Raw genomic sequence first — 26,792 nt, 5'->3', positions numbered from 1 at the left:
ATAAAAAAAAAATCAATTTTAAATTTAACGCAATTTTTCAAGAAACTTTTACCATGTACATAATACCATAAAATATTAATATAAAATAGTTTAGGTTAATATTTTCATTAAATGTCTACATACATAAATTTAAAACACATAATTTTGTTCTTACTTAATCTTTCGAATAACAGTGTTATAATGTGCTGAATTTTTAAAATGACATGGTGCAGATCTATAGCAATAAATTGTGCATTTTGTGATTTGTGATTTAATTTTTTTTTTCAAACATAAGAAGTACATATTATCTCCATTTAAAATTGTGCTTTTTTGTAATTTAAAAAATAGTTAGAATTAAGTTTTATATATATAATTTGTTTAAATAATAAAAGAACGACAGAAGAGATAAAAAATACACCTGACTTGTTGATAACAAGAAGCAATTAGCTATACTATAGCTTTCATCAGTGAATAGTTCATGTATAGCACCAGTTTGTTCACGACTAGCTTCACGTAATCCCAATAAATGTATATCGATACCATAGCCCAATATATTTTGCACCATTATTTCCGTTTGGCGCGTAACCGCAGATCTAAATAGTTCCTTAAGATGTTCCTTCTGTTAAGTGAATTGAATATTAATAGAAAATATATTGCGTTAAGGTGAACAAATTAGCTCACAAATTTATACATTTGTTAAGTTACACTAGTACAGATTATTGTAACATTGGCTGCATATTATAATATTTCAAGTGTGTGAATTTAGTTTGATTTTGCTATACATATTTAAATTTTCTGTTATTGTAAAATTTTGTGAGCTAATTTATTATAAGATGCCAAAGTTTCATTTTTTATAAAAAATGAATTTGGTAATGTTTTATGGAAAAGGTGAATGAAAATTTCATACAGAGTAAATACTGAATTTTACTTTTCTATTGTTGTAAGTTGCTTCATCTTCTCGATCGCTTTCAAGAGGAACATCAGGACCTTCACCTTGACACATTGCTTTTGCCCATTCTAAAGCTTCTGTGCTAGCCGATCTAATACAGTCTACTCGGCCCTATAATTTTCAAATTTAAATGTTTTTAAATTTATTTGCTTGTTTTTGTTTTTTTGAAGGTTTAAATTTTTATTTTTTTTATATTAAACGTACCAATAAAAATCTCCTTGTTGAAGCGCTTTCATATGTAGAAACTAGTCTTCCATACAATCTAGCGTAAATTTTATACGATAAGAAAAACAAAAAAAAATAGTTGTATTAATTGGAGGCTATGTGCGGTTCGCACAACAATTGAACAAAAAATAAAATTATAGGTTGAACAAGAAATATAAATCAGTCCAGTTTAGCTGAACCTTTTTCAGAAAACGTGAATTACTTAACTATTACAAAATTAGTCAAATTGTAATCGTAAACCACACAAAATAAATTTAGCATACAAAATATTTAGTTTTATGTTACTAATTTTTTAGCAATTAAGTTTGAGTTCAATAATGTAATGTGCATTTAATAATTTGATGTGCTTTCATATAGTACGAATTTTATATGCAGAACAGTTTTTATGCGTACAATTCATATTATACAGGGTGTCAAAAAACATAAAGTGCCATTTTGCTTTACTTGCTCTCTTTCTCGAGTTATGAGGCGTCCATGGTTTGTCCCATGGTTTCGAAGTCCTTTTTAGTTACAAAGACATCTGAATGTAAAGTCAGATTTTTTAAGAATTTTTTACATTAATTTTTTTCTTAATCATCCATTTACTCATACTAACTGCATGTCAATGAACTTAAATATTTAATAAAAGAAAAACTACAGCAGACTTGTCACAAGCCAAGTTAAAGTGCAATGCCTTATAAAAGTGAGAATGGCTCTATTCATAATATAATGCAACTCTTATATCTTTCATAGAGTTAAATTTCATGGAATTTGAAATATATAAATATCATATTTTCTGAGATATTAGTAAAAAATGCAAAAATTGAACGGCTTTCAGAAACTTTGAAGTCTTATAACTCGAGAAGGAGGGTCTAAAAATATATAATGTCTCGTAATGTTTTTTCTTCGTCTGGATTATTCTATCACACGAGAGTACCATCGAGTCGCCTGTACATAGAAATAAATGTAAATAATGATTTAATATAAATAATATATGTTGGACATAACTATTACTAAACTAATAATTAATGGGTATAGGTTTCTAATAATGAATACAAAAAACTCAAACATGCAATGGTGTAACAGATTGCGGTATATTTGGAATATTTTTTGAGAAACCTAAAAGGGATCCCTCAAATCGTCCAAGTATACATATTCTTCTTCAAAGTAGAATTCTAAGCCGATCCAATCTCTTACTGCTGAGATTTGATAACTGGAGATTTGAGAACTAGAGATTTGAACCGGTTTCAGTAATCTATAATATAGTAAACTATAAATATAATCTTGTTTAAAGCCGTTTTTGAGAATTGGAAAAGGAAGTTCACCTTAAATAGACGGGCAAAGCCCAAAAGTAGCCTTTCTCTGTGTTTTTTGTTTTGTTTTTCATTGCAAAAGAATTTTTTAGCTTGAAAGTTTTTAGTTGTGAATAGTGCACCAACATCTTGTTATTCGACACATATAGGATATTTTTTGGAGATTAGTGAAATCTCTTCTATGTTTTATATTAGCTGTCTGACAGCAGTCTCGGAAAATAATATTGACCGGGTAATTTGTGATATTACAGATAAAATATATTATTCTCGGCGAGTTGTTGTTAACATTTACATGAAATTGCATGTATATATGCACATATGTAAATGAAATGTACACTTTTACTATAATGATTACACTATTGGTGATTATGTTTAACTACAAATCATTGATTTTACAGATAAATCAGATTTTTCTCAAATCATTTGTTTTTGTAAAGATTTCAATATTATTTGAAAGACATGATGTCGATTAAGTCGGTTTAGTTTTTCATAAGCAGGCATGGGTTTGGGTTAAATGCCCAATAGTTATAGGTGAGTTGCATAAAAAAGTTATTTTGTGATATATACCGGCTATTTACAAAAATAATACACCTCTATTTTTGTTATTATACTCATACTCTTCTAAGTGAGGATTTATTTCTGCCCAAATCGTTTTTTGTAAACTGAATGGCTTTAAAATGCTTTTAACGAAAGTGATTTTCCACGGAGCTTTTAATTTGTTTTATATCATGCTGTTGTTTCCTTCAACAAATTAAATTAAACAGGATTCAATATAAAACTTCGATTAAAATTAACTAATAAAAGGTCTATATCAAAAACATACATTTTCTACTTTTAACATTCAAGGGATCCAGTTAACTAACATAAAGTATTTAAGGATATCATTTTCTATATTCTAATTAAATAAATTCGCTACATATTGGTCTTTCATAACTTACAATAACTAAACAATTTACGGTATATTTTGTATAAAAAAATTGGCAGTTCCTTCTAAATAAGTATACATATAAAGTTTCGTAAAAAAATTATGGGTTAATTTGTTTTTATAAAGTTTTTGATGATTATTAAAAGAAAGTAATACATAAAATATAAAAAGGTCAAAGTGAACTAATAAGGTTTTTGATAACTCACTTATAATGTGCCAGTTGTAGAGACAACTGAATATATGCATCGGGACTGCATTGACAGGACTTCATAAAGGTTTTACCGTAGCCTTTATAACGGTACACATAAAAATCTAAATCGTCAATACGCCTGTAATATTAGAATAGTAAAGTTAAATATAAAACTAAATTAATAATCTTTTTCTTACCGATCTACACTCTTGCGGGCTTCAACTAGTCGTTTATTAATTTCCGGTGGTATTTGCCATTCTAAACGTTCCGGTGGTGGTAAATGATGCTGTGGCACACCATTATTTTCATTTTGAGAATTAACAATATCATTAAAAATTTTTTCCATCAGTTGTACTACAGCGATACCTTCAGATGGTGAATGCTCGTAACATAAACCCCATGTTCCATCATTGCAAATTATTATTTGCATTGTTTTATCAAACCATCGATTACCAGAATTAAAGTCACTACCGCCACCATGTATCATTTCATGTGCCATATTTGTTTCATCGCGATGACCAATTGTATGCAATGATGGAGTTGCTCCAGCAAATCCACGAGCATTAAATGTACCGGGTAATGGTTCATCTAAACATAATACAATTAATGCCTGTTCAATTAACTCAACATTACGTTGATTTGTGTCTTCGAGTAATAAAACATCTCTATCTTTAGCCCACAATGAACGTGGTTCAGCTGTTAATATACCAATAGCTGGGGGTTGTGTTGGTAAACATGGTGCATCGCTTAATATAAAAAGAATTTGTGAAGCAACCTCATCTTCGGTCAATTTACCGCGATCATTTGCTTTTAATGGTACACAATACATTTGATTACGACAAATAACAATAATATGGTGATCTTCTTGAACCTTTGGTGGTAAATATTGTGAATCACGCTCAACACCTGGTCGTCGGCATGATCCTAATAAACGATAATATTGTGCCATACACAATGGTTGGTTTTTTTCTCGATTTGCAGCTCGTTCTTGAGGTAACTGATTACTGAAAGATGTTTAGTAATTGTCATGTTAAACATTGATAGCAAGGTAAAGATTTATGAAATTAATTGTAAAATTGTGATTGTATTATACCTTTCAAGCATTTCTTTATGTTGCATTATTCCTTCGACAATTTTTGCTCCAAATCGGGCGACATCATGAACTGTTATAAACTTTCTTGGTGGCATTACCATTCCTGGATTAGAATTAATTGGTAATGCTAACCGAACGTCCATGTACATGTCATTTAACCAGTAATAGTATGCCTGAAAGTAAAATTAATTGTAGAGAAAGTTATAGGAATTTTAGTAAAACTTGTAGGCATAAAAAAAATTTAATTAAAAGAAAAATTTTTTCTATCTTCTTTCTCTTCGCGCCGCAATGACTTTTATAATTATTAACTCCTTAAGAATTCATTTTTAACTGATCTTGTCCATCGAGAAGATATGCAAGAATTATGAAATATTTTAGTATTTAAATTACATAATCATAATAATTTTTTTATTTAAGGGAATTATGTCATTTACAAATTATTGGTTGGATTCGAATTTACTGAATTTTGTAAAATACTGCAGCTCGATTTTTTTGTTTCCTTCATGAATTTCGGACAAATCTAACGAAGGAGTAAAGAATATATGTACTTTTGTAATTATATAGTAATTTGGTATTTTCTGGCATTAGAAATCCTTATACATACTTAATATTTTAAATAAAAACGTTAAATGAGATTTATGAATTTCTAGAAGTTTTGCGTTTTCTATACGTCGCTTTTCTGCTTTTGAGAATCTTTCTGGCTGAGTTTTTTAAACTTTATTCGCTTTGATTCAATGGACTATCAAAATATTCGTGTTTAAATCACTTTAAAAAAGTCAAGTAATAATTGTTTTATTTTATATTAATGAAATTTCTAATTGATGATAAAATTTTAATTTTTTATCTCAGGGTAAATCACTTACGGTAAAAGGACAACCACAGTAAACTTATTGCATGCACTTTAATATTCGATTTTTCATTCAGCTATTTAAAAATATATTAATATTAATTTTTTGAAAATAATGTACAATTTAATTATTAATTACACATTATTTATCAAAAAGTATCATAAATTATTAAGATGATGCACATAGATCTGATTGCAGTAACGAAAATAGGTAAATTTTATTATATATGTAAGTAGTAAAATTGATTTTGTTCCGAGTCAATGGAGATTTTTCGCTTCTATAAAATTTTAATTGGTGACAGAGAAAAAAACAAAATTGAAATTAAAATAAAAAAAAATTTTACGTCAGTTAGAATTTTAAGCAGTTAACAACCAATTTTTTACAAAAAAAAACATGAAACCCAAATGATGTTTGATAGAAAATATTCGTGTATGTAGAAAAATAAAAAAAATGATATCGTTTAATTATCGAAGATATGACTTTCATTTTACATAATATATTTTGGAATTTACATTGTTTATACCTGAAATATTTTTGTATACGAAAATGTTGGAATTTCCGAATCTATGAAACATAGGCGTGCTAAAGAATATGGAAGATAATAATATGTTGGTGCTAAGTTTTTCTTAATAAAAAAATAAAAGTGTGCATTCAAGAGAAGAAAAGTAAAGTAAAGTAAAGTAAAGAATACAATTAGATCCTTTGTTATCCTTTATTCTTAAACTTAAGATAATTCTTAAACTTTCAATTGTTTTTCTTCAAATGCATTTAAAAAGGGTGCATATACTATATTAAAAATTTTCACTAACGCATTGTAAAATCTTGGTTTTTAAGGTTTTTTACATGGGTATAGGCATCCAAATGATATTAAGCATGATTACATATAAACACATACATTTATATATATATATATACGTACATCTACCTTTATTCATAAATGTTTTTTGATGTGTTAGAAAAAATAATACCCATTTGTAATTTTTTTTTGTTATGTGAAAATAATTTAATGACGATATTGAACTACAAAGAATTGATATGAGATAAGATAATTATTTTGAAGAATAACTTTAAAAATTAAATATACGTAAGTATGTAGGTATAATATGTATTTGTATTTTTATAAAAAAAAATTATTTTATATAGCCAGTATATGCGTATATAGAAAATAATGTATAACATTATGTATAACATTTTTTATTTCAAGTGCTTCGTTTTTTTTGAAATTCAATTTAATGTTTCACTTCAATAAGTGCTTTTCAAAGAATAAAAGTTCAATGTAAAAGATGTTAATGGGTGTATTGAATGTGAAAAATAGAGTACTATTGGTAATGGTTAACAATGTTATTTTATTTTTATGAATTTTACGCGGAAATGTTATCAGCGCCAAAATTCTATTATATTGAGCTCCTTATTATTCAATTAACAATGTTGTTAGATTATTAAATTAATACTAGAAAAAAAATTAAACTTTATTATCAATAAGTGTATACATACACAGAAATATATTAAATTTTTTAAGGAAGAAATATTGAGAATTATCGATTACGAATTGAAAATGATGTCAGTTGTAGGATTTTTATTATTTTAGTGGGAATACTTGAATGATAAAATTGCACTATTGTTCTAATGTTTATGTTCATATATACATTTATTTATTTAAAAAACGTTGAAGATCAGAATTTGATTAAAATTGAGCTTTATGATCGTACACAGGTTTACTAAAATAATTGCATGTATATGCGGTTGACCATAATATAATATTAATTCAGTTTTGTTGCTGAAAAATTTTCAAATCTTTACATTAATTTTACAATAAAATTTTAATTTGTCAAAGTTAACATTTTAATTTTGCGAATTTCGAAAACAATCGTTTAATATAAGAAAAATACAGAGTTGCAATTTAAATTGATGCTATTTGGCATTCGTAGGCAAATTATCGAAATGCCAAAATTTTATTAGTAGCATGCTTTTCTGCCATGTTTTGATCTGTTTTGTGATGTATATTTTGGACTCTTTAATCCACTCTGTTCTATGCTTTTCCTAGAATTTTATACCACTTTATCTCGAATTAATGTATTTATGTAATGTTACACTAATATTATGTAATAGTAAATTTTTTTCCTGAATTATTTGTGATATATAAATTCTGTGAGTGAAAAAACAAGTAAGCAGTTTGAAATATTTCTATTTATTTCTTTGATTTATTTTAAATATTAAATTTTACAAAACCGAATAGGGGATTGCAAATGGCTGTGGAATGTTGCAATTATTATTATTATTCTAAATTTCGAGTTTATGGTTGGCTCAAGGACTACTCGCAACTTCACAGTTTTAGAGAGAAAATCAATAAAAAATTTACAGAATCTAATTCAAAGTCTTGTATATGAGTGTAAATATATTGTATAAAAGAATTTTCTAAAAAAGGTAGTAAAGTTTCACAGTTTTTTGTTTCAAGTTCCTAAGTTTTTTTCTTAATTTCTGCTCCTTTATTTTCGAAATACATATGCACATTATGTCTATGGCTGTGTACATACTCTCAATATTTTTCAAAATTTTTTTATTTACATACAATATTAATATTTTTCAGTTATATGTTTTACAACTTTGAATTCTACATTATGAAGAATAGAATTATATTATGTATGTTTGTATGAAAACATTATACGATTTGTAAATAATATTTGTCTCTCGGGAATAATTTATTTCTCTTCGAATTAGACAGCACCGTAACATTATATTACATAAATATAACATTTTCTTAGAATTTATATCTAATTATTCTAATTAACAATTAGAATAATTTTTAACTAAAATTTTTTCAAAATTTTTTCATATGAATTGACGTAAATGTCTATATATATGTTCATATGTAAATATATATTATATAGATTTTTAATAATAATAACATCACTCAACAATATGTTGCAATTTTTAAAAATAAAACCTTATACAGGTATCATTCATTCATATTATAAAGGTGTGATCTGTAGAAAATTTTCATGGTGCCGCCTTTTTAGAAAATTTTGTCGAAAATATAAATTTGTATGTACATTTATATACATTTTACTAAAATTTTATCTTTTAATGGATCTCATCGTGTCGTTTTTGATGTTTAACATAGAAATTTTATCTTATTTAATGTAAAGATCTAAAATTTCCTATATAAGATCAAAATCAAAAAATTTCTTTTAGTCAAAACGAATTCTATATGCCGACTGAAAAAACAATATGAAAGGTAAGGCAACCGTTATATGTGAGCTGTGGATTCTTAATTACAAAACTGTATAAGTGAAATAAAATAATAATGAAAAAATAAAAATATTACAAATAAAATAAATCTAGTGCCATTTTGACACATAGTGCTTAAAAGTTATAAAATATGAGAAAAATAATTAAAATTAATTTTAAAAATTTATGTGGACTACAAAATTTATAAATGAATAAAAAAGATAAAATTACGCATATTTAATTTTGTTACAAAATTATGGATTGAATATCTAGATATTTATTATGTTGTTATAATTATAAAAAAAATTTTGTGAACAAAATAAATGTTTTAAATAAATTTAAAATAAAATACAAAACACTTTGAATTTATTACTTTTTCAATGGAGAAAAAGAATACTAGAAGGAAGTAAAATTAAGATTTCGATTAAACGAAAATGTCAAAAAAATGTATAATAAAATATTTGAAATAGTTATAGTTCACACAAACCAAAAATAAATTCATCGCTAATTTAAATAATTTCCATTAAATTTATTTCCATTTACTAAATTTTTGTTAATCTTTTAACTTTCAGTCTTAGTTTTGTTTTTTTCATCAATTGTACTGGTTGTATCATTAATCGATTCAAGTTCAGCTTTTGGAATACCAGATTGTCATCTTGAACGCGATTTGGGTATATTATGGCCATGTCATGACGATAAAACAAAATATTATCAATGCTTAGATATACATGAACCACTATTAATGCCATGCGGCAGTGGAACTTGGTTTGATTTTGATTCACAAAGTTGTAAAAGGCCACATGATTGGAAACCATTCCTTACACCCACCAAACGCACAACAACAATAAAAATGGCAGAAGTAGAGCCAGAACCAGAACCAGAGCCGCAACCTGAACCAGAAAAAAGAACAACAAGAAAACCTGATCTAGAACCAAAACCGGAGCCGGAAAGAAATACTACTCCAGCTCCTCCAATCATAACAAGAAAAACCACAAAACAACGTGGTCCACCAACAAAAATTAAAACAAAGAAACCAACAAGAAAACCTCATCCAACACCTTCAACTCCAATAGGTACTGCACCCACTGAACATGATATAAAAGAAAAAGGCCCAAAACGTAAGACAACTTCAAGCAAAGTCAATACCAGAAAACCCCCTCCGCCTCCAACAAGAAAACCACCGGCCCCTATAAAAAAAAAACCGTCAACGTTATCTCCTATTACAACAGAAGAAGATATAGAAGAAAAAAAAGATAAACAAATAATCAGAAAACAAAAGACAAAAATTATACCAACACGCTCTAAACGTTCTTAGATTCTTTTTCAACGAAAGCAATCACTATCAAAAGAACTCTCTAAAAACTAAGAAACACACACATACCACAAATATAGAAATTTGAGAATAAAGATTCCATTGCAACTAAATTACAAATTTTTAAATAAAAAATTTAAAAGAAAATAAAGATTTTGCAAATATAAAAATAATTAAAATAAATTAAATTTACAACTTTTAAAAATAAATATAAATATTTTATTTACAAACCACAAAATATTAATAAATTTATTAAGAAGAATTATAAAAAAGCATTACGCACGATTAAGGCAAAAAATAAACACATTATTTAAACTTAGAGAAAAAAAAATTGTAGAATTAATAATTAATAAATATAATTTATTAAAAAAATAGAAAAAAAAAACAAACAAAACAAACTTTTAGAATAAAATATAAATATAATTTTATGTTAGAATAAAATTAAGGTTAAAAATAATTTTTTTTCCAAATATTTCCACTTAAAATCAAAAATTCCTCATTGAAATTTTTCTTTTATTGTTTTATTAAGTTTGCAATTAAAGAGAGCAGTTGTTCGAAGTTTTTTTTTAATTGCAGGTTTTTTCTATGAGTTTCTAAAGGGTGGATAAATGATTTCAGACATCTTTTGAAAAATAAAGATTTACTAAAAAAAATCATTTTGCCGTAGTTTCTTTAAAAAATATTGAAATTCTACTATTTTATTATTGACTTTGTTTTCGACTATTTTGTCAGTTTACGCGTGCAGTTACGCGTTCCCGTGAAAGAAATTGTATCCACCACAATAAAATGGCAGTTTTGAAGAACCTAAGCAATTATTAAATTTTTTCTATTTGTGTTTTTACACGAATTTCTCAATATAAGAAGTAAAATCCTCATCTAAAAAATCAAAATAAAAATATTTGAAAAAGCTTCTGTTAGGAGTGTTTACTACTAAAATCTTAAATGAAAATTTTATACACATATAAACAAAAAACATTTGAAATTGTGATTTAAAAAGTAATTAAAAAATTGCAATTGTTACAATTACAAATTTGAACGGTGAAAAACGTAATTTTCCAGTAAGAACGTGTATACTTTCATGCATATTAAGTTTTCTTACTAGTTTGTGAATGAACTCTTTTTCCACTTTGATATAACAAAGAACAACAAGTTTTTACCGACCGTATTGTGTAAACAATAGGTAGGTTATGTGATGGCAACAAATTTTGCATATCGAGTTTTCGGTGGGAACGTACTTCTTCATAGTAGGGAAGTGTAAATAAACCATTTTCAGCAACCTGTCGGTCTGTCGGTCTGTCCGTCTGTCGGTCTGTCGGTCTGTGTGTGCACGCGTGTATCTCAAGTTCGGCTGAACCGATTTGGATGAAATTTTATATGTAAGTTTATTTCCACCATGGCACGGATCGATCAACTTTTGGTGTATATCAGGCCTCGGGAACTGCACTTTTTAGCGGGCCTGTTTTACATTTTTGAACATTTTGAAGAAAATATTCAACCGATTTACTTGAAATTTTATATATAAGCTCAGCTCGACCGTCTGCGAAAATTCCTATGTTTTGAAAGAAATCAGGCATTGGCAACTAGACGTTTACTACGGGCCAAATATACATTTTTGCGTATATAAAGAGAAATAATCAACCGATTTCATTGAAATTTGATTTATGAATTCCTCGTATTAAAACAATGAACATATAAATTTTTTGGAAAGATCAGGGCTCGAAAACTGATTTGCGGGCCGATTTTACATTTTTCACTATTTTGTAGAAAATATTCAACCGATTTACTTGAAATTTCATATATGAGCTTTGTTCGACCGTCCGCGAAAATTCCTAACTTTTGGAACAAATCAGGCATCAGCAACTGTACGTTTACTACGGGCCGAATATACATTTTTGTGTATATAAAGAGAAATAATCAACCGATTTCATTGAAATTTAATATTTGAATTCCTCGTATTAAAACAATGAACATATAACTTTTTTGGAAAGATCAGGGCTCGAGAACTGATTTGCGGGCCGATTTTACATTTTTCACCATATCTAGGTAACGAATTGATGGAATTTCTTGAAATTTGATATTTGAGTTCTGGTTGTTACCAAAACTAACTGGCGAGCATTTCAGGGAATTCGGGTAGCACAAAGCGAAACTCTACTAAGAGCCAAATTTACATTTTTCTAGGTATGTTAACTATAAGCTTACTAATGTCCTAAAAATTGGAAAGAAGTATTTAACAGACATTTTTATAATATTCTGTAACACTTTCATTTAACTAGACAATACACAATGCGGTCGGTTATGTGCTGACCACATCAGATTTTTTGTTTTAGGAAAGGCATAGGACTGGCCATATCAAACGTTGGAGGAAAATTTTAGTTTATTAAATTAATGATATTTTAATAAATTTATTACGTTCAACACTTCCCTTGGCATTGAAAGAAAGAAGATATTTTTTCAAATCTAAAAAAAAATCAGTTTTGCAGCTAAACTTTTTAAAATTTTCAATAATTTTTTAAACTGTCCTTCACTATGAAGTATTTGCGATATATAAGATAACCATGTATTAGTTAAATAATTACAATTAAAATACAAATTTAGAACAATATTTCTAATTTGTAAATTTTTTTCATATGTAAACTAATTTTGCCGAACTAACTAAAACTATATATAACAAAAAATAAATCGAAATAGTTATATGTAAATCATTGTATTGCTAGCAAGCAACTGTCAAACGTAATTCAATTAAATATATAAAAATACCAAATCAAATAATTTTGGAAGTTAAGTGGCGGGAAATTCAATTAATGAGTAAAGAACAAAAATTTGATAAAAGTAACAGAATATGACAAACTAAAATTTTTCACAAATTGTTAAGGAGTGAAAACATACAAGCTTCTGTCATATGACACTCTAAAAACAGTTCAAAAGTTGTAGTAATACAGAGCTTCTATGAATCAGTCTAATTCCATTTTTTGACTTACAAAAAGTAGCTTTAGAACACTATATTTAACCTGTCCTAAGAAATAGACATATTTTGGTTTTAATACTGTTCTTCAAAAATTCAATTTATATACGCGATATTTATGAGCGTGCCAGTGAGATACAAAAATGTATTGTTATTTTTTTCATAAATTGTCACTTCTTCTTATAGTGATGTCTTTCTATATCTTTATACCTCGACAATATTGTTTTGTCATTCGCAAATTTCGAAGAACGTTAAACATGTCTTTTCATATTTATTCAGTACAGGACTTACTATAAAATAGAAATGTGTAAAGAAAACAAATTTTGAATCTGATGCTTACTGAAAACTGTATTCGAATTATTACTGACTTCGAACTTTGTGACATGCAGTTTACTGCATATTTAATTTTTCCTCTTTAGAAAATCGTTTGAATTTAGTTTTTAGCAAGAACATTAAAGAAAACATTAAAAATGTCAATTTATATAAATATATGCATACTAACACTTATTCCAGGAAAAGTGTAAGCTCGTAAACATTTAGATTTCAGAAGGCAATATGTAGGGAATTTAATTAAAAAACTTGTTCAATATAATAAAATTTAAAGATTACAAAATAATAAATTTGTTTTATATTATGACTGATATGATGAACATGACTTGAGAAACAACTAAGAAAAATTTAAATAAATAAAATAATAGATTTAATTAAAGATTATCAAAACATTATCTGTTAAAATTTTTTATTTTTTAACTATTAGACTCCATTATCAGACCTACTACGACATATAGTATGATTCAATTTTTGAAGATAAATGAAATATTTTTTATTAACAATTAAAATATCTACGTACATGTATAGCTATAATACTATATTAAAATTGAAAATTCTTTAGAACTTAATGAATAAGCTCTCTTTTTTTCAAAATTTATTAATAAAAGGACTAACTTTCAAAAAATATAGATCAGTAGTAAGAAAATTTTTTAGATATAAAGTTGTTAATAAAATATTATAGGATTAAAAAATGAAAGGTAAAATTTAAAACAGCATTAATATTTAAATCAAAAAAACAAAATTGAGTGCTTAGCCGCAGTAAATTCTATAAGTTAAATGAAATTTTTGCAGCTAATTGTTTTAAAATTAATAGATTCAGTTTTGCATTAGTAACAAGAAGTACTATTAAAATATTTGTTGAAAAGAAGTAGCTACTGAAGTTTTATTGAGATAAATCTAAAATTATCAAAATATCAATTGGTGCTAAACTTAAAATTTTATTAAAATACAAAACCAAGTGGAATAGAACTGAAATTCAAGAATTATATATAAATTTGTTTTGTGTAATAAATACTAAATAAGATTTTCAAAAATAATCAAACATACAAAAACATATAACATATGAAAAAGTTTTGAATTTATTCTTGTAAAAATATTTCTTCAAAATTACTATATACTTTCAGGTTTAGTATTGTTCATTGCAGTAATTACTGTTGCCGTAGCATACCCTCTACATCCACCAATTTTACCCTCTGGATATGAAAATCTAGAAAATTTAGATTCTGAACATGTAAATCCAGATATTTTACATTCTGATAATAAGCACCACGAAACAGATGTAAATACTTTAGAATCTATTGAAGATGAAAAAGAAAATTCAGAATTGTCAGAGAAAAATGATGAAACTCCTCCAACAGCTTCAACACAACCTACAATACCAACTAGGCCTAGCCGGCCAACACCATCTACTCCAATTCCTACAGCACCCACTGAACAAGAAGATTTTGAAGTAACAGCAGATCCATAGGCATTGTTGTGATATTAGAAAACTCCAGTAAAAATAAATATACATTAATGACAAAATACATTATTTACAATATATAATAAAGAGTGACTGTAAAGGACAAAGAATTTCGAAACAGATTGCATTAAGAATATATGAAAATAAAGTTTTTTTTACTAATTAAGTATATTTTTTCTTTGAATTTTTTATCTATCAGTCTTACCCTTATTTAGTTAAATAATTTTTGGTTAAATAATTTTATTTCATATAAGAAAGACTCGCTATATTAAATGTTTCTCGCAAACAATTTACCAAAATTGTAGTAAAAATTAATTAAGTTCCTTGCAAAATAAGCTAGAAAATGTAATCGAAAATACTTTTGACAAAAATTTTTTTTTTTTTTTTCAATGGTTGATAATTTTTCCGAAATATAATTTTTTTTTTTTTTTTTTTTATTGATGTGAAAAGAAAACTTCCTTTTATTCGGAATAAAATACTTTTATTTTTCGCTAATATATTTCGTGCGCTACATACGCACTTTATCAAAGCTGATTTTCTTCTAATTAAGACAACAAACAATAAAAATTGAAATCTATTAAAATTAGGAATATTATACCTGACTTAATATAATCTACCTGACTTAATCTAGAATTTGATTATTATTATTTTTTTTTTTTTTTTTTTTTTTTTTTTTTTTTTGTTATTATTTACAAACTAAATTTATACCTGTTTTAAACCTTAAAACTGGTCAAATAATTAATTTAAAGAGCCAAGTAGCCGCGTTACCTTCGTCCGCGTTTAGTAGGCAGTCCTTGTTTGATTTGTATATCTGCATGCTTTCATGAACTTCTCTCCTGTGTTTTCCTTTTACCTCTTTTATTACCTTTAAGTTATCTTTCGTGATTGTGTGGTCCGTTTCATAAATGTGTTTTGCAACCATAGAATCGAAAATCCGGTTAAATCCTACTCTCCTTGCACGTTTTATTTCACTTAAATGTTCCTTAAACATTTAAGTGAAAACTTAAGTCTTGTTGTAACCCGTTACAACAAGATTTAAGGAACATTTAAGTGAAATAAAACGTGCAAGGAGAGTAGGATTTAACCGGATTTTCGATTCTATGGTTGCAAAACACATTTATGAAACGGACCACACAATCACGAAAGATAACTTAAAGGTAATAAAAGAGGTAAAAGGAAAACACAGGAGAGAAGTTCATGAAAGCATGCAGATATACAAATCAAACAAGGACTGCCTACTAAACGCGGACGAAGGTAACGCGGCTACTTGGCTCTTTAAATTAATTATTTGACCAGTTTTAAGGTTTAAAACAGGTATAAATTTAGTTTGAAAATAATAACAAAAAAAAAAAAAAATAATAATCAAATTCTAGATTAAGTCAGGTAGATTATATTAAGTCAGGTATAATATTCCTAATTTTAATAGATTTCAATTTTTATTGTTTGTTGTCTTAATTAGAAGAAAATCAGCTTTGATAAAGTGCGTATGTAGCGCACGAAATATATTAGCGAAAAATAAAAGTATTTTATTCCGAATAAAAGGAAGTTTTCTTTTCACATCAATAAAAAAAAAAAAAAAATACTTTTGACAATTTTTTTCGAGTAGAAAATTGTTTGAAAATTTTCAATTTCGGTCAATTGATGAACTTGTCAACTTTTTGTGTGAAATTAATTTCAAGTTTTACAACTTAAATAAATAAAATTTTAAGTCGTTAGATAATATAAAACTTGTAAATTGCTTTCACAATTTTGTAATTTATTTGAATAAAAATTTCAATTAATTATCCATTAACTTTAAAGCCCCCGTAACAAATGAAATCATGATGTGTAGCCTAATTTGTTATCTAATTTCTGGACAAATAATATCTAACATTTTTTTTAACATGTACAAATATCGTGGGTAATAATATGTAAATAAAATGTAAACTTGGTTCTTAGTAGAGTTTCGCTTTGTGCAATCCAAATTCCCTAAAACACTCACCAGTTAGTTTCGGTAACAACCAGAACTCAAATATTAAATTTCAAGAAATTCCATCAATTCATTCCGTAGATATGGTGAAAAATGTAAAATCGGCTCGCAGATCAGTTTCCGAGCCTTGACCGTTCCAAAAAATTTATATGTTCATTGTTTTAATTCGAAGAATTTAAATATTAAATTTTTATGAAATCAGATATTTCTATTTACATACGCAAAAATGTATATTTGGCCCGCATTAAACGTTCAGTTGCTGACGCCTGATTTCTTCCAAAAGTTAGGAGGTTTCGCGGACGGTCGAGCGAAGCTTATTTATGAAATTTCAAGTAAATCTGTTGAATATGTTCTTCAGAATGATCAAAAATGTAAGACAGGCCCGCTAAAAATACAGTTGCCGAGGCCTGATATATCCCAAAAGTTGATCAATTCGTGCCTACTTACATATAAAATTATAAAAACTTACATATAAAATTTTATCAAAATCGGTTCAGCCGAACTTGAAATACACGCGCGCATACACAGACCGACAGACTAATAGGTTGCTAAAAATAATTTATTTACACTTCCCTAAACTTCTGGAGAAGTGCGTTCCCACCGAAAACTCGATATGCAAAATTTGTTACCATCACATAACCTACCAATTGTATACACAATGCGATCGGTGAATATACATTTTTTGGCAATGCCGCCTATTGAAACGTTGAAACTTGTTGAAATTAAAATTTACAATATCATAATTTCTCCTATAAATATGCAAAAAATATACTGGAAGTTGAAATGCAATATAATTATTGCTGCCTATTAAACCATTTTTCACATGATTTGAATTAATTTGCGATAGAAGCGATGCTGTGACAAAACTCTATAGCTACTCGTAGTTCCACGACATCTAGGAGAAAAATCACAAATAAAACAAAAAACTTACAAGCAAGTATTCCTTTATTTAATAAATTTTTTTTATTGATTCTTCTAGGAATTATTATCAGGAATTTAATTGAAGTGATACTCATTAATTTTGATCGTATTGAAAATGAAGACGTAAATCTAAATGTTGTTTAAACAGAAATCACATTTTTTTAGTACATTAAGAAAAAAGAAATTTTGGTAAACTTATCGGTTACTGGAGCAATAACATTAAGAAAACGTTTCCTTTTATACGCTTCTTCGTATTGAGAAGCTTTTATTCTTATCTAATAAATTTAATTAAATTTCAATAATATTTAATTAAATTGAAGTTTTAATAAGATTTTTTCATGGCACAACAACACTGCAGTACGTTGACTAAATTTTGTGATATATTTAATTAAAAAATCTGAATGTTTTTTTCCCTAAAATTAAATTTTTTAGTAATTTTTTACTTCCACATTAATTTAAATTTTTATTAAGAGAAGACGTCCACTTAGTCATATAAACTTATCGTAAGCAAAATATGCCCAAATTAAAACTTGATATTATAATCTAATCAAGGGTTATCATAATAATTATAATACTGAAAAAACATTAGACATTTACTCGTCTTACAATTAGACTATCGTATATTACCAATTGATATTAATTAATTAGCGGCCAAGTATGTATATTAAAAATAGAATATCTATTTTGTGAAATTTTTCGGAAAAATTTTAATTTCAATAAAATAAGAAGATACTTTTATTTTTTATTTAGTTGTAGTAGCACTCTCGATTTATTAATACCCATGAACGACCAAGAAAAACGATGAAAGGTATAATAACAATAATTTAATTGATAGTGTGTGTATTCATTTTTTATTAATTTTCATTTGGTATTCAATACTAAGTAATCAAAATTAAATTATTAAGTGTGAAATTGCAAAAGAGGTAATTTAAAATTACCTAAATTCTTACAATAAATTATATAATAAATAATCAGTGATTAACACATTTAAGTCTGTAAAATCAGTATAAATTTTTACAAAACAGAATTCATTGTCAACATTCTTATGTACATAAATATTTATAAAATAAGTTTGCACTAAAAAAACTTTAATATTTTAATTTTCTAGGACTCTATTTATTTGTAACACTAATTGCTATTGCTATAGCTAGGCCATTGGAAAATTTATCGGAACCAAAATGTCTTGATGATGATATAAATACACTTTGGCCTGATTCCAACAGTAAGGAATATTATTACAATTGCATTGATGTAGGAGAATACATTCGATTAAAATGCGGACATGATAAGTGGTTTGATTTCAATAAACAGAAATGTGTATTACCAAATGAATGGACATCTCCATCAACAACAGTGCCAACAACACATTTAACTGATACTACCTATACAACCACAACCCCAGAAATATGCACCTCAACTCCTGAACCATCAACTACAACTGGAACACCAACACCACCAACAAGAAGTACACCAAATTCAACTAAACCAACAAAACCACCTGGTCCTACACGTCCGACTCCATCAACTCCTATTCCTACTGCACCAACAGAGCCTGATCCAGAACCAACTGATCCAACGGATCCAACAACAGAACCTACCAATCCTACTGAACCCACTGATCCAACGGATCCAACACCAGAACCTACCGATCCTACTGAACCCACTGATCCAACAGACCCAACACCAGAACCAACCGATCCTACTGAACCCACTGATCCAACAGATCCAACACCAGAACCTACCGATCCTACTGAACCTACTGATCCAACGGATCCAACAACAGAACCTACCGATCCTACTGAACCCACGGATCCAACAGCGGAACCCACGGATCCAACAGCGGAACCTACTGATCCAACAGAACCTACTGAGCCAACAGAACCTACAGATCCACCAGAACCTACTGATCCACCAGAATTTTAATTCTCAAATTTAATACCAGGAGTTCAATTTATATGATTATAGAAAAATTTAATTCGTAAAATTTAATTTCCCGAGAAAATTAAAGTGCACAAACACACAAAAATAAGTCATAGGCATGCATTAAAATTTTAAAATATTTTAAATGAAATAAATAGATGATTTTTAAGCAATAATTAATTTAAAAAAAAAACTGAATTTGTTTATTATTTGAGTTAAAATTTTGAATCTTTCCGTTACGCTCTTCTTTAGAAGTGAGGGAAAAAACTCTTCTTTAGGAAATAAAAACTAAATTTAATTACTCTTTAGGTTTTAGAGTCGTACAAAATTTTATATACATTTTAAAATTTACCATACGAGAAAGGATTTTCGATGTCTTTTTTTAACCCTTTTATAATTTAACATGAGTTTCATTTCATAGGCATGTTATACAAATTTGATAGGTTTTTAAGGGCACTCGGACACATAAGTGCATGATAGGCCCAAATGAATTTCTGAATTGTTCTACAATTTTTATTAAGAAAAGTGGTGTAAAATTTTACTAATAAAATTAAAAGAACTTTTTTACCACTTAAATTTTTGAACTGCAAATTCTAACTGATCCCTATTTGCTGTTTTAAAACTTTTTGGAATGTTTTTAAAAGAACAAAAACCAAAAAATTTTCCATTTTTTCTTAATTTTTTTGTAGGAAAAAATTTTACCCATAAATCCGAGACACAACTTTATAGTAACAGCAAACAGATAATAAAAGTCTTCAAGGGTATGTTTATGTACATACATAAATTTATATTGTATTCTTGAAATGGATTGAGTTTTATTGTTAATTTTGATTTATTTCTTTTAAAAACAATAACAGCAATACTTTATCAAATTTAAAAGCAATAATAAACTTAAAAATTTGAATCATAAATGAATTGGTTTATAGTTCAAATAAGCATTTGAAGAATTTTTAAATTTAATCCTGACAACCATAAGATATTTTTTTAAGTAAGATTTTTGTATCAAAAGTTTCACATTTTATAAAATTAGACAATTTTAATCTAATTTTAGGTCTTGGAATTTATTTTTAGGTTACTATCCCATTTAAGTCTTATTGAATAATACTTGTAAATTTCGAGCGATGAATTTTGCAGTTTTTGTAGCATAATTTAACAAAATAAATCTATAAGATAATTCAAATACATTAGCAATTACATATTTTATTAAAATTAAATTATTTATGCTAGAAAATGGGAAAATAAAAATTCATATATGCATATGTATATATCATCGAATTTTAAGTACATAATGTGTGTATGTACATAGCAACAAAAGAAGAAAAAAAATTTTAAAATTTACAAAATCAATTGAGTTAAGTAATATAGAAAAAGTTAATTCAGAAAATTAAATTTTGTTAATATTTTTGTATAACAACACATTGTACATAACAGCATATTGAGCTAAATTTCAAATTTATAATACTTGTCAATATGCACATAAACAAACAACAAAATACAATAATGTTATCTAGTATTTATAGTGAAAATTCTTATAGATTTCAAGTGCAAACAATAGATATGCCAGTTAAATTTTTGCGTATAAGTAAGGGTAGACTGAAAATAAGTGCCGTTTAAAAATTCATTTTAAATATTATGACGTTTCACTTAGTAACTATTCTATAATTTGTATAACAGCTATTTCGTACATTCAACTCAAATGAACTAGAACGAATTTCATAATGAGAGATCATTATTTAAATTTAAACCTGTGAAAATAGCTATGAATAATTCTTAAGTATTAAATTTAAATATTTGATGATTTCCAATAAGTAACGTTATAAACAATAAAGTTCATGATTTTTGATTTGGTTCATTTTTTGGTTTCCGTAAAGGTTTACCTTGAAAATTAGCGTCTTACTTTAGAAATAAAAAGTTAAAATTTAAAATTTATGAATTTTAAAGTCATGTTATTCCGAAATCTGAACAAATTCATTGGAAAGCCCTTAATCAAGGGTTTTCAAGTCATATTTTATAATGCGCTTGTGTGACATAGGCACAGATTATTAAAATTAGTAAAAAATGAAAAATCAATCAGAATTAACTTTAAGCCTCTGTAACTTTGTATCTGTTTAGCTGTAAACATTGTCTCCACACAAAAGTTTAGATACGAGATATCCTGTATAAACATTATACTTATATATATACTTATATATATATATATATGTACATACATATTATATACATACATATATACATGTATATATATGTGTTATTGTTGAGATAATAATGCTGTAACTTTTACATTTTGCAAAATTTTATGTAAATAAGAAAAATAGTTGAAATGATTTGAATGTTTTGCAAACCAATAAAAATTAGAGTAAAATTTATGAATTTTTATAGAAAGTAATGAAGGAGTGGTTTTATTGTATAGTTAGAATAGAAGAATTGGAGGAGAAATTAATATTAAACCTATACTTAAGCGCGCTTCTGACATATTTCAAGAAGAATCCTGAAACGCTCTTTTCCCATTTTTTAAAGAGCATAATGAACCTCTGATTCTTGATTTCACTAAATTACTCCCAAAAATAAAAGGTTTAAATAGAAATTTAAGAAAACAAATTGTTCCTTTTAACGATTATTAGAGCTAAACAATGAAAATTTAATGAATCACGCTATGGTTTAAAATTTTAAATGATGTTTATAAATTTAATGTAATATTGTGAATGAGCAAAATAAGGGAGCAATATAATCTAATCATTAGAAAGATAATCTATTACCGTATAAAAATTTAAAAATTTTACATAAATACTTGCTTAATATTTCAATACTATCTTGACATTTTTATGTTTGTTATTAATAGTTCGGTATAAATGGAATTTAAAATTTATATACAGGTATTTACAATGAAAAATAGAAATATTCTAAATAAAATCCTAAATTTTTGCGACATTATATTTAGTTTTATATAGATTTTTAAAGAAAAATAAACAAAAAGTTATTAAGAACAAAAATGAAAGGTAAATTGAACAAATTAAATTCATTTAAAATTTTTTATTAATTGCGGCAAAATTTTAATCTACACCAAATATTTCTATTATTGCGACGATTTAAAATTACTAGAACGATTAAATTGCATACATAGCTGTGTTACTTTTATAAATAATTTATTTATGAAATATTAAAATGTTTAATTATTTTGCTTTTAAATTTCCAAATTATTCAATTGATTTACCGAATATATTTTCATTTTTGCAGTTATACTTTTATTGTCAGCTTTAGTTCCCATCATTTTTGGGAAATCATTCACATTATATTCTGCACCAGAATGTACAGAAGAGCAAGTAGATCAACTTTGGCCTGATCCAGACAGTAAAGAACATTACTATCAGTGCCTTGATATTGGTGAACCATATAGATTACAATGCGGAAGTAAGAAATGGTTTGATTTTAATAAACAAGTTTGTGTAAACCCAGATGAGTGGACTCCTCCAATCACAACTGAGTCACCAACAGATACTACTCCAACTAATCCAACAAATCCAACTGAACCAACAAAACCAACAATCGAAACAACTAAGCCAACCGTTGAACCTACTGAACCAACAAATGAACCTACTGAGCCAACAGATGAACCTACTGAACCAACTGATGAACCTACTGAACCAACTGATGAACCTACTGAACCAACTGATGAACCTACTGAACCAACTGAACCAACGAATGAACCTACTGAACCAACGACAGAAGGAACACCTACTCCACCTACAGCACCTACACGTACAACATCAAATACAACTGTAACAACAACAACTTCAACAGAAAGCCCATCCAGGCCAACACCGCCAACACCAATTCCAACGGCACCGACTGAATCATTATTAGTTATAGAAAATGATATAAATCAAAAATTTAGGAAATTATTAAGAAATGCTTTATCAAATATTGATTAGATATGTGTAGAATGTAAGATAACTTTTAATATTTTGTTTCCAGTTTTTAAAATAAACTTATATAATATTTATTAATTTAGTATATTAACGATTTAAAAATTTCTATTGATTTATTTAACAAGCTTGTTAATTTGTTAATACCTTTTATTTCCATATATTGTTTTTCAAAAACGAGATTTCAATAACCTTAGGAATAAATATATGAAGGGTATTACAAATTTAACATTCCGTTTGCGTTTGAAACAAAAATAAAGATTCCAAATATAGATACAAATAGGTTTTTACCATAGCTGCGATGCAAATTCATATCATTTTGATAATACATATCTCGAAAACTATAAAATATACTTTACATTTTTCGAAGAAATTTGGTCATGATTGTACATAAGTTCTTGTAATTATAAAAATTAAAACTTTTATATTAGCCGTACAAATACAAAAAATTTTGCGTTAACTCATATTTTTGAAATTATAATTTTTGAATTGCAGAAGAATGAAAAATTTTCCTTTTTGCTGTAGCTGTTGTATAACTAAATCATGGAAAACATTCGTACGGGTACCACAGAGTTGGCACGGATAACTTTATGTTTTCTTGTTTTTATATACAGGTACAAATATTTCACATAAGTCAGGTTGATATATTTGACTTTGCAAAATTTCAATTGCATAGTTGGCTTTTATAATAAATATGCAATTCAAACTGAAAACATCCATTTAGTGATAACTTTGTAGATGAAATTAAAAAATTTTTCGGATTTATGTTTGTGAATTTTCAATATCTAACATAGAATATGTGTTTGTGAATTTTGAATATATTTGGAATATTTAATAATACAGCCACCCAAATTTTAAATATTTAATATTGCTTTTCCTTTATGTGTATAAAAGTAAAGTTTTTTTCGCTAGCACAGTAGCCACTAAGCCTTTTTTTATGCAAAAATAGAAGTTTTAAGCTAAATTAAGATTGAAACAGTTCACGATATGGTTGATTAGAAAGTATTTTTTGGAAGGTGAGGATCATGAAAACTGTATAAATTTTTAAAAAATATTTTTGCGCTACTTCCAGTCTGCTAAAAGTGCTGCATTATAAAATAAAAAGGTTTTCTTTTAATAATATTTCTTTACAATTTCTAAAATAAATTTGGAGACAGTTTTTAAAATTTTCTCCAAAAATTGCATGAAAGGTGCTGCATTAATGATTAAAGGAGGTTATGTGATTGCAACAAATTTCCTATATTGAATTTTCGGTGGAAACACTCTTCTCCACGGAAACGAAGTGTAAATAAACTATTTTTAGCAACCTGTCGGTCTGTCTGTCTGCCGGTCTGCTTGTCTGTTGGCCTAACACCCTGTTGGTCTTTTTTTCTGTGTGTGGACATACGTATCTCAAGTTTGGTTAAAACAATTTCGATGAAATTTTATATGAGAGTTTACTTTAGTTATGCCACGGTTAGATCAACTTTTGAGATATACCAGACCTTGAAAATTAGATCTTTTTAAGGACCGACTTTACTTGTTTTACATATTTGACCATTTTTAAAAAATTATTCAACATACAATTTGATATAAAAATTTCCTTGGACAATACGAAAAATTAGTTACACTTTAGACGAAATCATACGTCAGCAACTACACTTTTATTACGGACCAAATTTGCAAGAAAAATCTAAAGAAAAGTGTAATTTAAACGTGTGAAACCTGAGAAGCTTACATTTTAATTTTATTTTATAAATTTGTTATTAATTCTAACAAAAAAACCCCAACCAACCTATTGTTTGGCAATTTAAATTTCAATTGTGATCCAAATGATTTAAAATGAAGACCAGCTATAAAAATTAAAAAAAATATTTGTATTTGGAGCGGTATAGGATTAATAATTAATTTATTATTCTAAGTAAATTTCTAAATGTGGTCAATCGTAAAAATTTTATTCTTTTGAAATAAATGATCGACTCTTGTGTACTTATATATAGCATTTACATATAAGTGTATGGAAACAACATTATAATAAGCTTATTGCTTTTTATTGTACAAATGATAAGATGTTTTTATTAAACTAATCTAGAAATTGATACTAATTAGATAATTTACACATGCTTTTGATATAAAATTTAGATATAAATAGCTAATTTTTCAGAGATATTTCACATTGTTTATAACTATTATAATATCTGAGTTCATAATTTTTTGGAATTTCTCATCAAAATTACCGAAATGAAATGTAATTTTAATGTTTATTAAAAATTTTAATTCAAAAAAAAATTTTCAAAAATTGTTTTAAGTATTAGTGTATTATGCATTTGAAAATTGCACAAAACTGTTTTGTTATATATTGAGATGATAACCGACTGTGTTTTATGTGTTCTAAAAGAATTTTAAATCTTAATTTCAGCTATAATAATTTTTGCAACTTTAATTTCACTGGTAATGTCTCGATCATTAAGTCTTGGAGAAGAACCAAAATGTGAACATGAATATGAAATTGGATCTCTATGGCCAGATTCAAATAGTGAAGAGCATTATTATGAATGTGTGGCTATAAAAAAATCAATTCGATTAAAGTGTCCAGAGAATAAATTATTTGATTATGTCCAACAAAAATGTGTACATCCAGATGATAGAACACCAACAACAACTCCTGTAACAACAACAAGCACAACTGAATGTGATACATCACCTTGGGTATCATCATCGACCACAACTGCTGGACCAATTTAACCACAATATAAAAGTGTATTAATAAAAATATGTTTAAATTAAATTTTAAGTTTTTAAAATGCGCAAAGATTAGTTGCATACTAATTTTCCTTTTCATTTTTTAATGTTGCAAGTTGCAACTTATATATAAGATACAATATGTGGGCATGTGTATGTTTCATATATGAAACTAAGAAAATGTGTTAGGTCTATTACTAAGTGGCAAGTAAGGCCGAAAGTGTTGGTTAGGAAACGTTCGACTTATCGTTTCAAACTCAAGGGTATATTCTTATTTGGTACATCAAGGCTTTTCGAAATGTATTTAAAATAAAAAAGTAAGACTATTCCAATTGACAATTCGTTGATATTACCATTACCCTTGAAGAGTTCTGTATCCTGTTGGAACCCTAAATACAGAATTTTAGTGGAAGTGTTTTTCCAATCTTTAGCAAAGAAATTTGAGCAAAATTCAATCTTTCATAGCGATATAGTTTCCGCACTAAAAGTACAAAAAAATTTGTTCAGGTAACCATGGAGGACTAACTGTAATATTAGTGAGAT

The 26,792-nt window shown here is 27.0% G+C and overlaps 2 protein-coding genes across 2 annotated transcripts in view; one reads left to right on the top strand and one right to left on the bottom strand.

Moving 5' to 3' along the window:
- LOC129611329 (choline O-acetyltransferase) overlaps positions 1–26,792 on the bottom strand; it is a 120,885-nt gene that overhangs the window by 1,764 nt on the left and 92,329 nt on the right. The window contains exons 4-9 of the mRNA XM_055524420.1: positions 4,654–4,826; positions 3,758–4,564; positions 3,577–3,699; positions 1,133–1,190; positions 908–1,039; positions 398–598 (exon numbers count right to left, since the gene is read on the bottom strand). Of these exons, the coding sequence (XP_055380395.1) occupies positions 398–598; positions 908–1,039; positions 1,133–1,190; positions 3,577–3,699; positions 3,758–4,564; positions 4,654–4,826 (1,494 nt within the window). The remainder of the gene's footprint in view (positions 1–397; positions 599–907; positions 1,040–1,132; positions 1,191–3,576; positions 3,700–3,757; positions 4,565–4,653; positions 4,827–26,792) is intronic.
- Positions 25,699–26,313, top strand: LOC129611337 (peritrophin-55-like). Its single transcript, XM_055524432.1, has 2 exons — positions 25,699–25,755; positions 25,927–26,313. The coding sequence occupies exons 1-2, from the start codon at positions 25,749–25,751 to the stop codon at positions 26,250–26,252; spliced, it is 333 nt and encodes a 110-aa protein (XP_055380407.1). The 5' UTR covers positions 25,699–25,748; the 3' UTR covers positions 26,253–26,313.

Source organism: Condylostylus longicornis, unplaced genomic scaffold, assembly GCF_029603195.1.
Source record: "Condylostylus longicornis isolate FDR11 unplaced genomic scaffold, ASM2960319v2 ptg000004l, whole genome shotgun sequence".
NCBI lineage: Eukaryota > Metazoa > Arthropoda > Insecta > Diptera > Dolichopodidae > Condylostylus > Condylostylus longicornis.
Note: the sequence above shows the minus strand (reverse complement) of the source record. Positions and strands in the feature narration are given on the sequence as shown.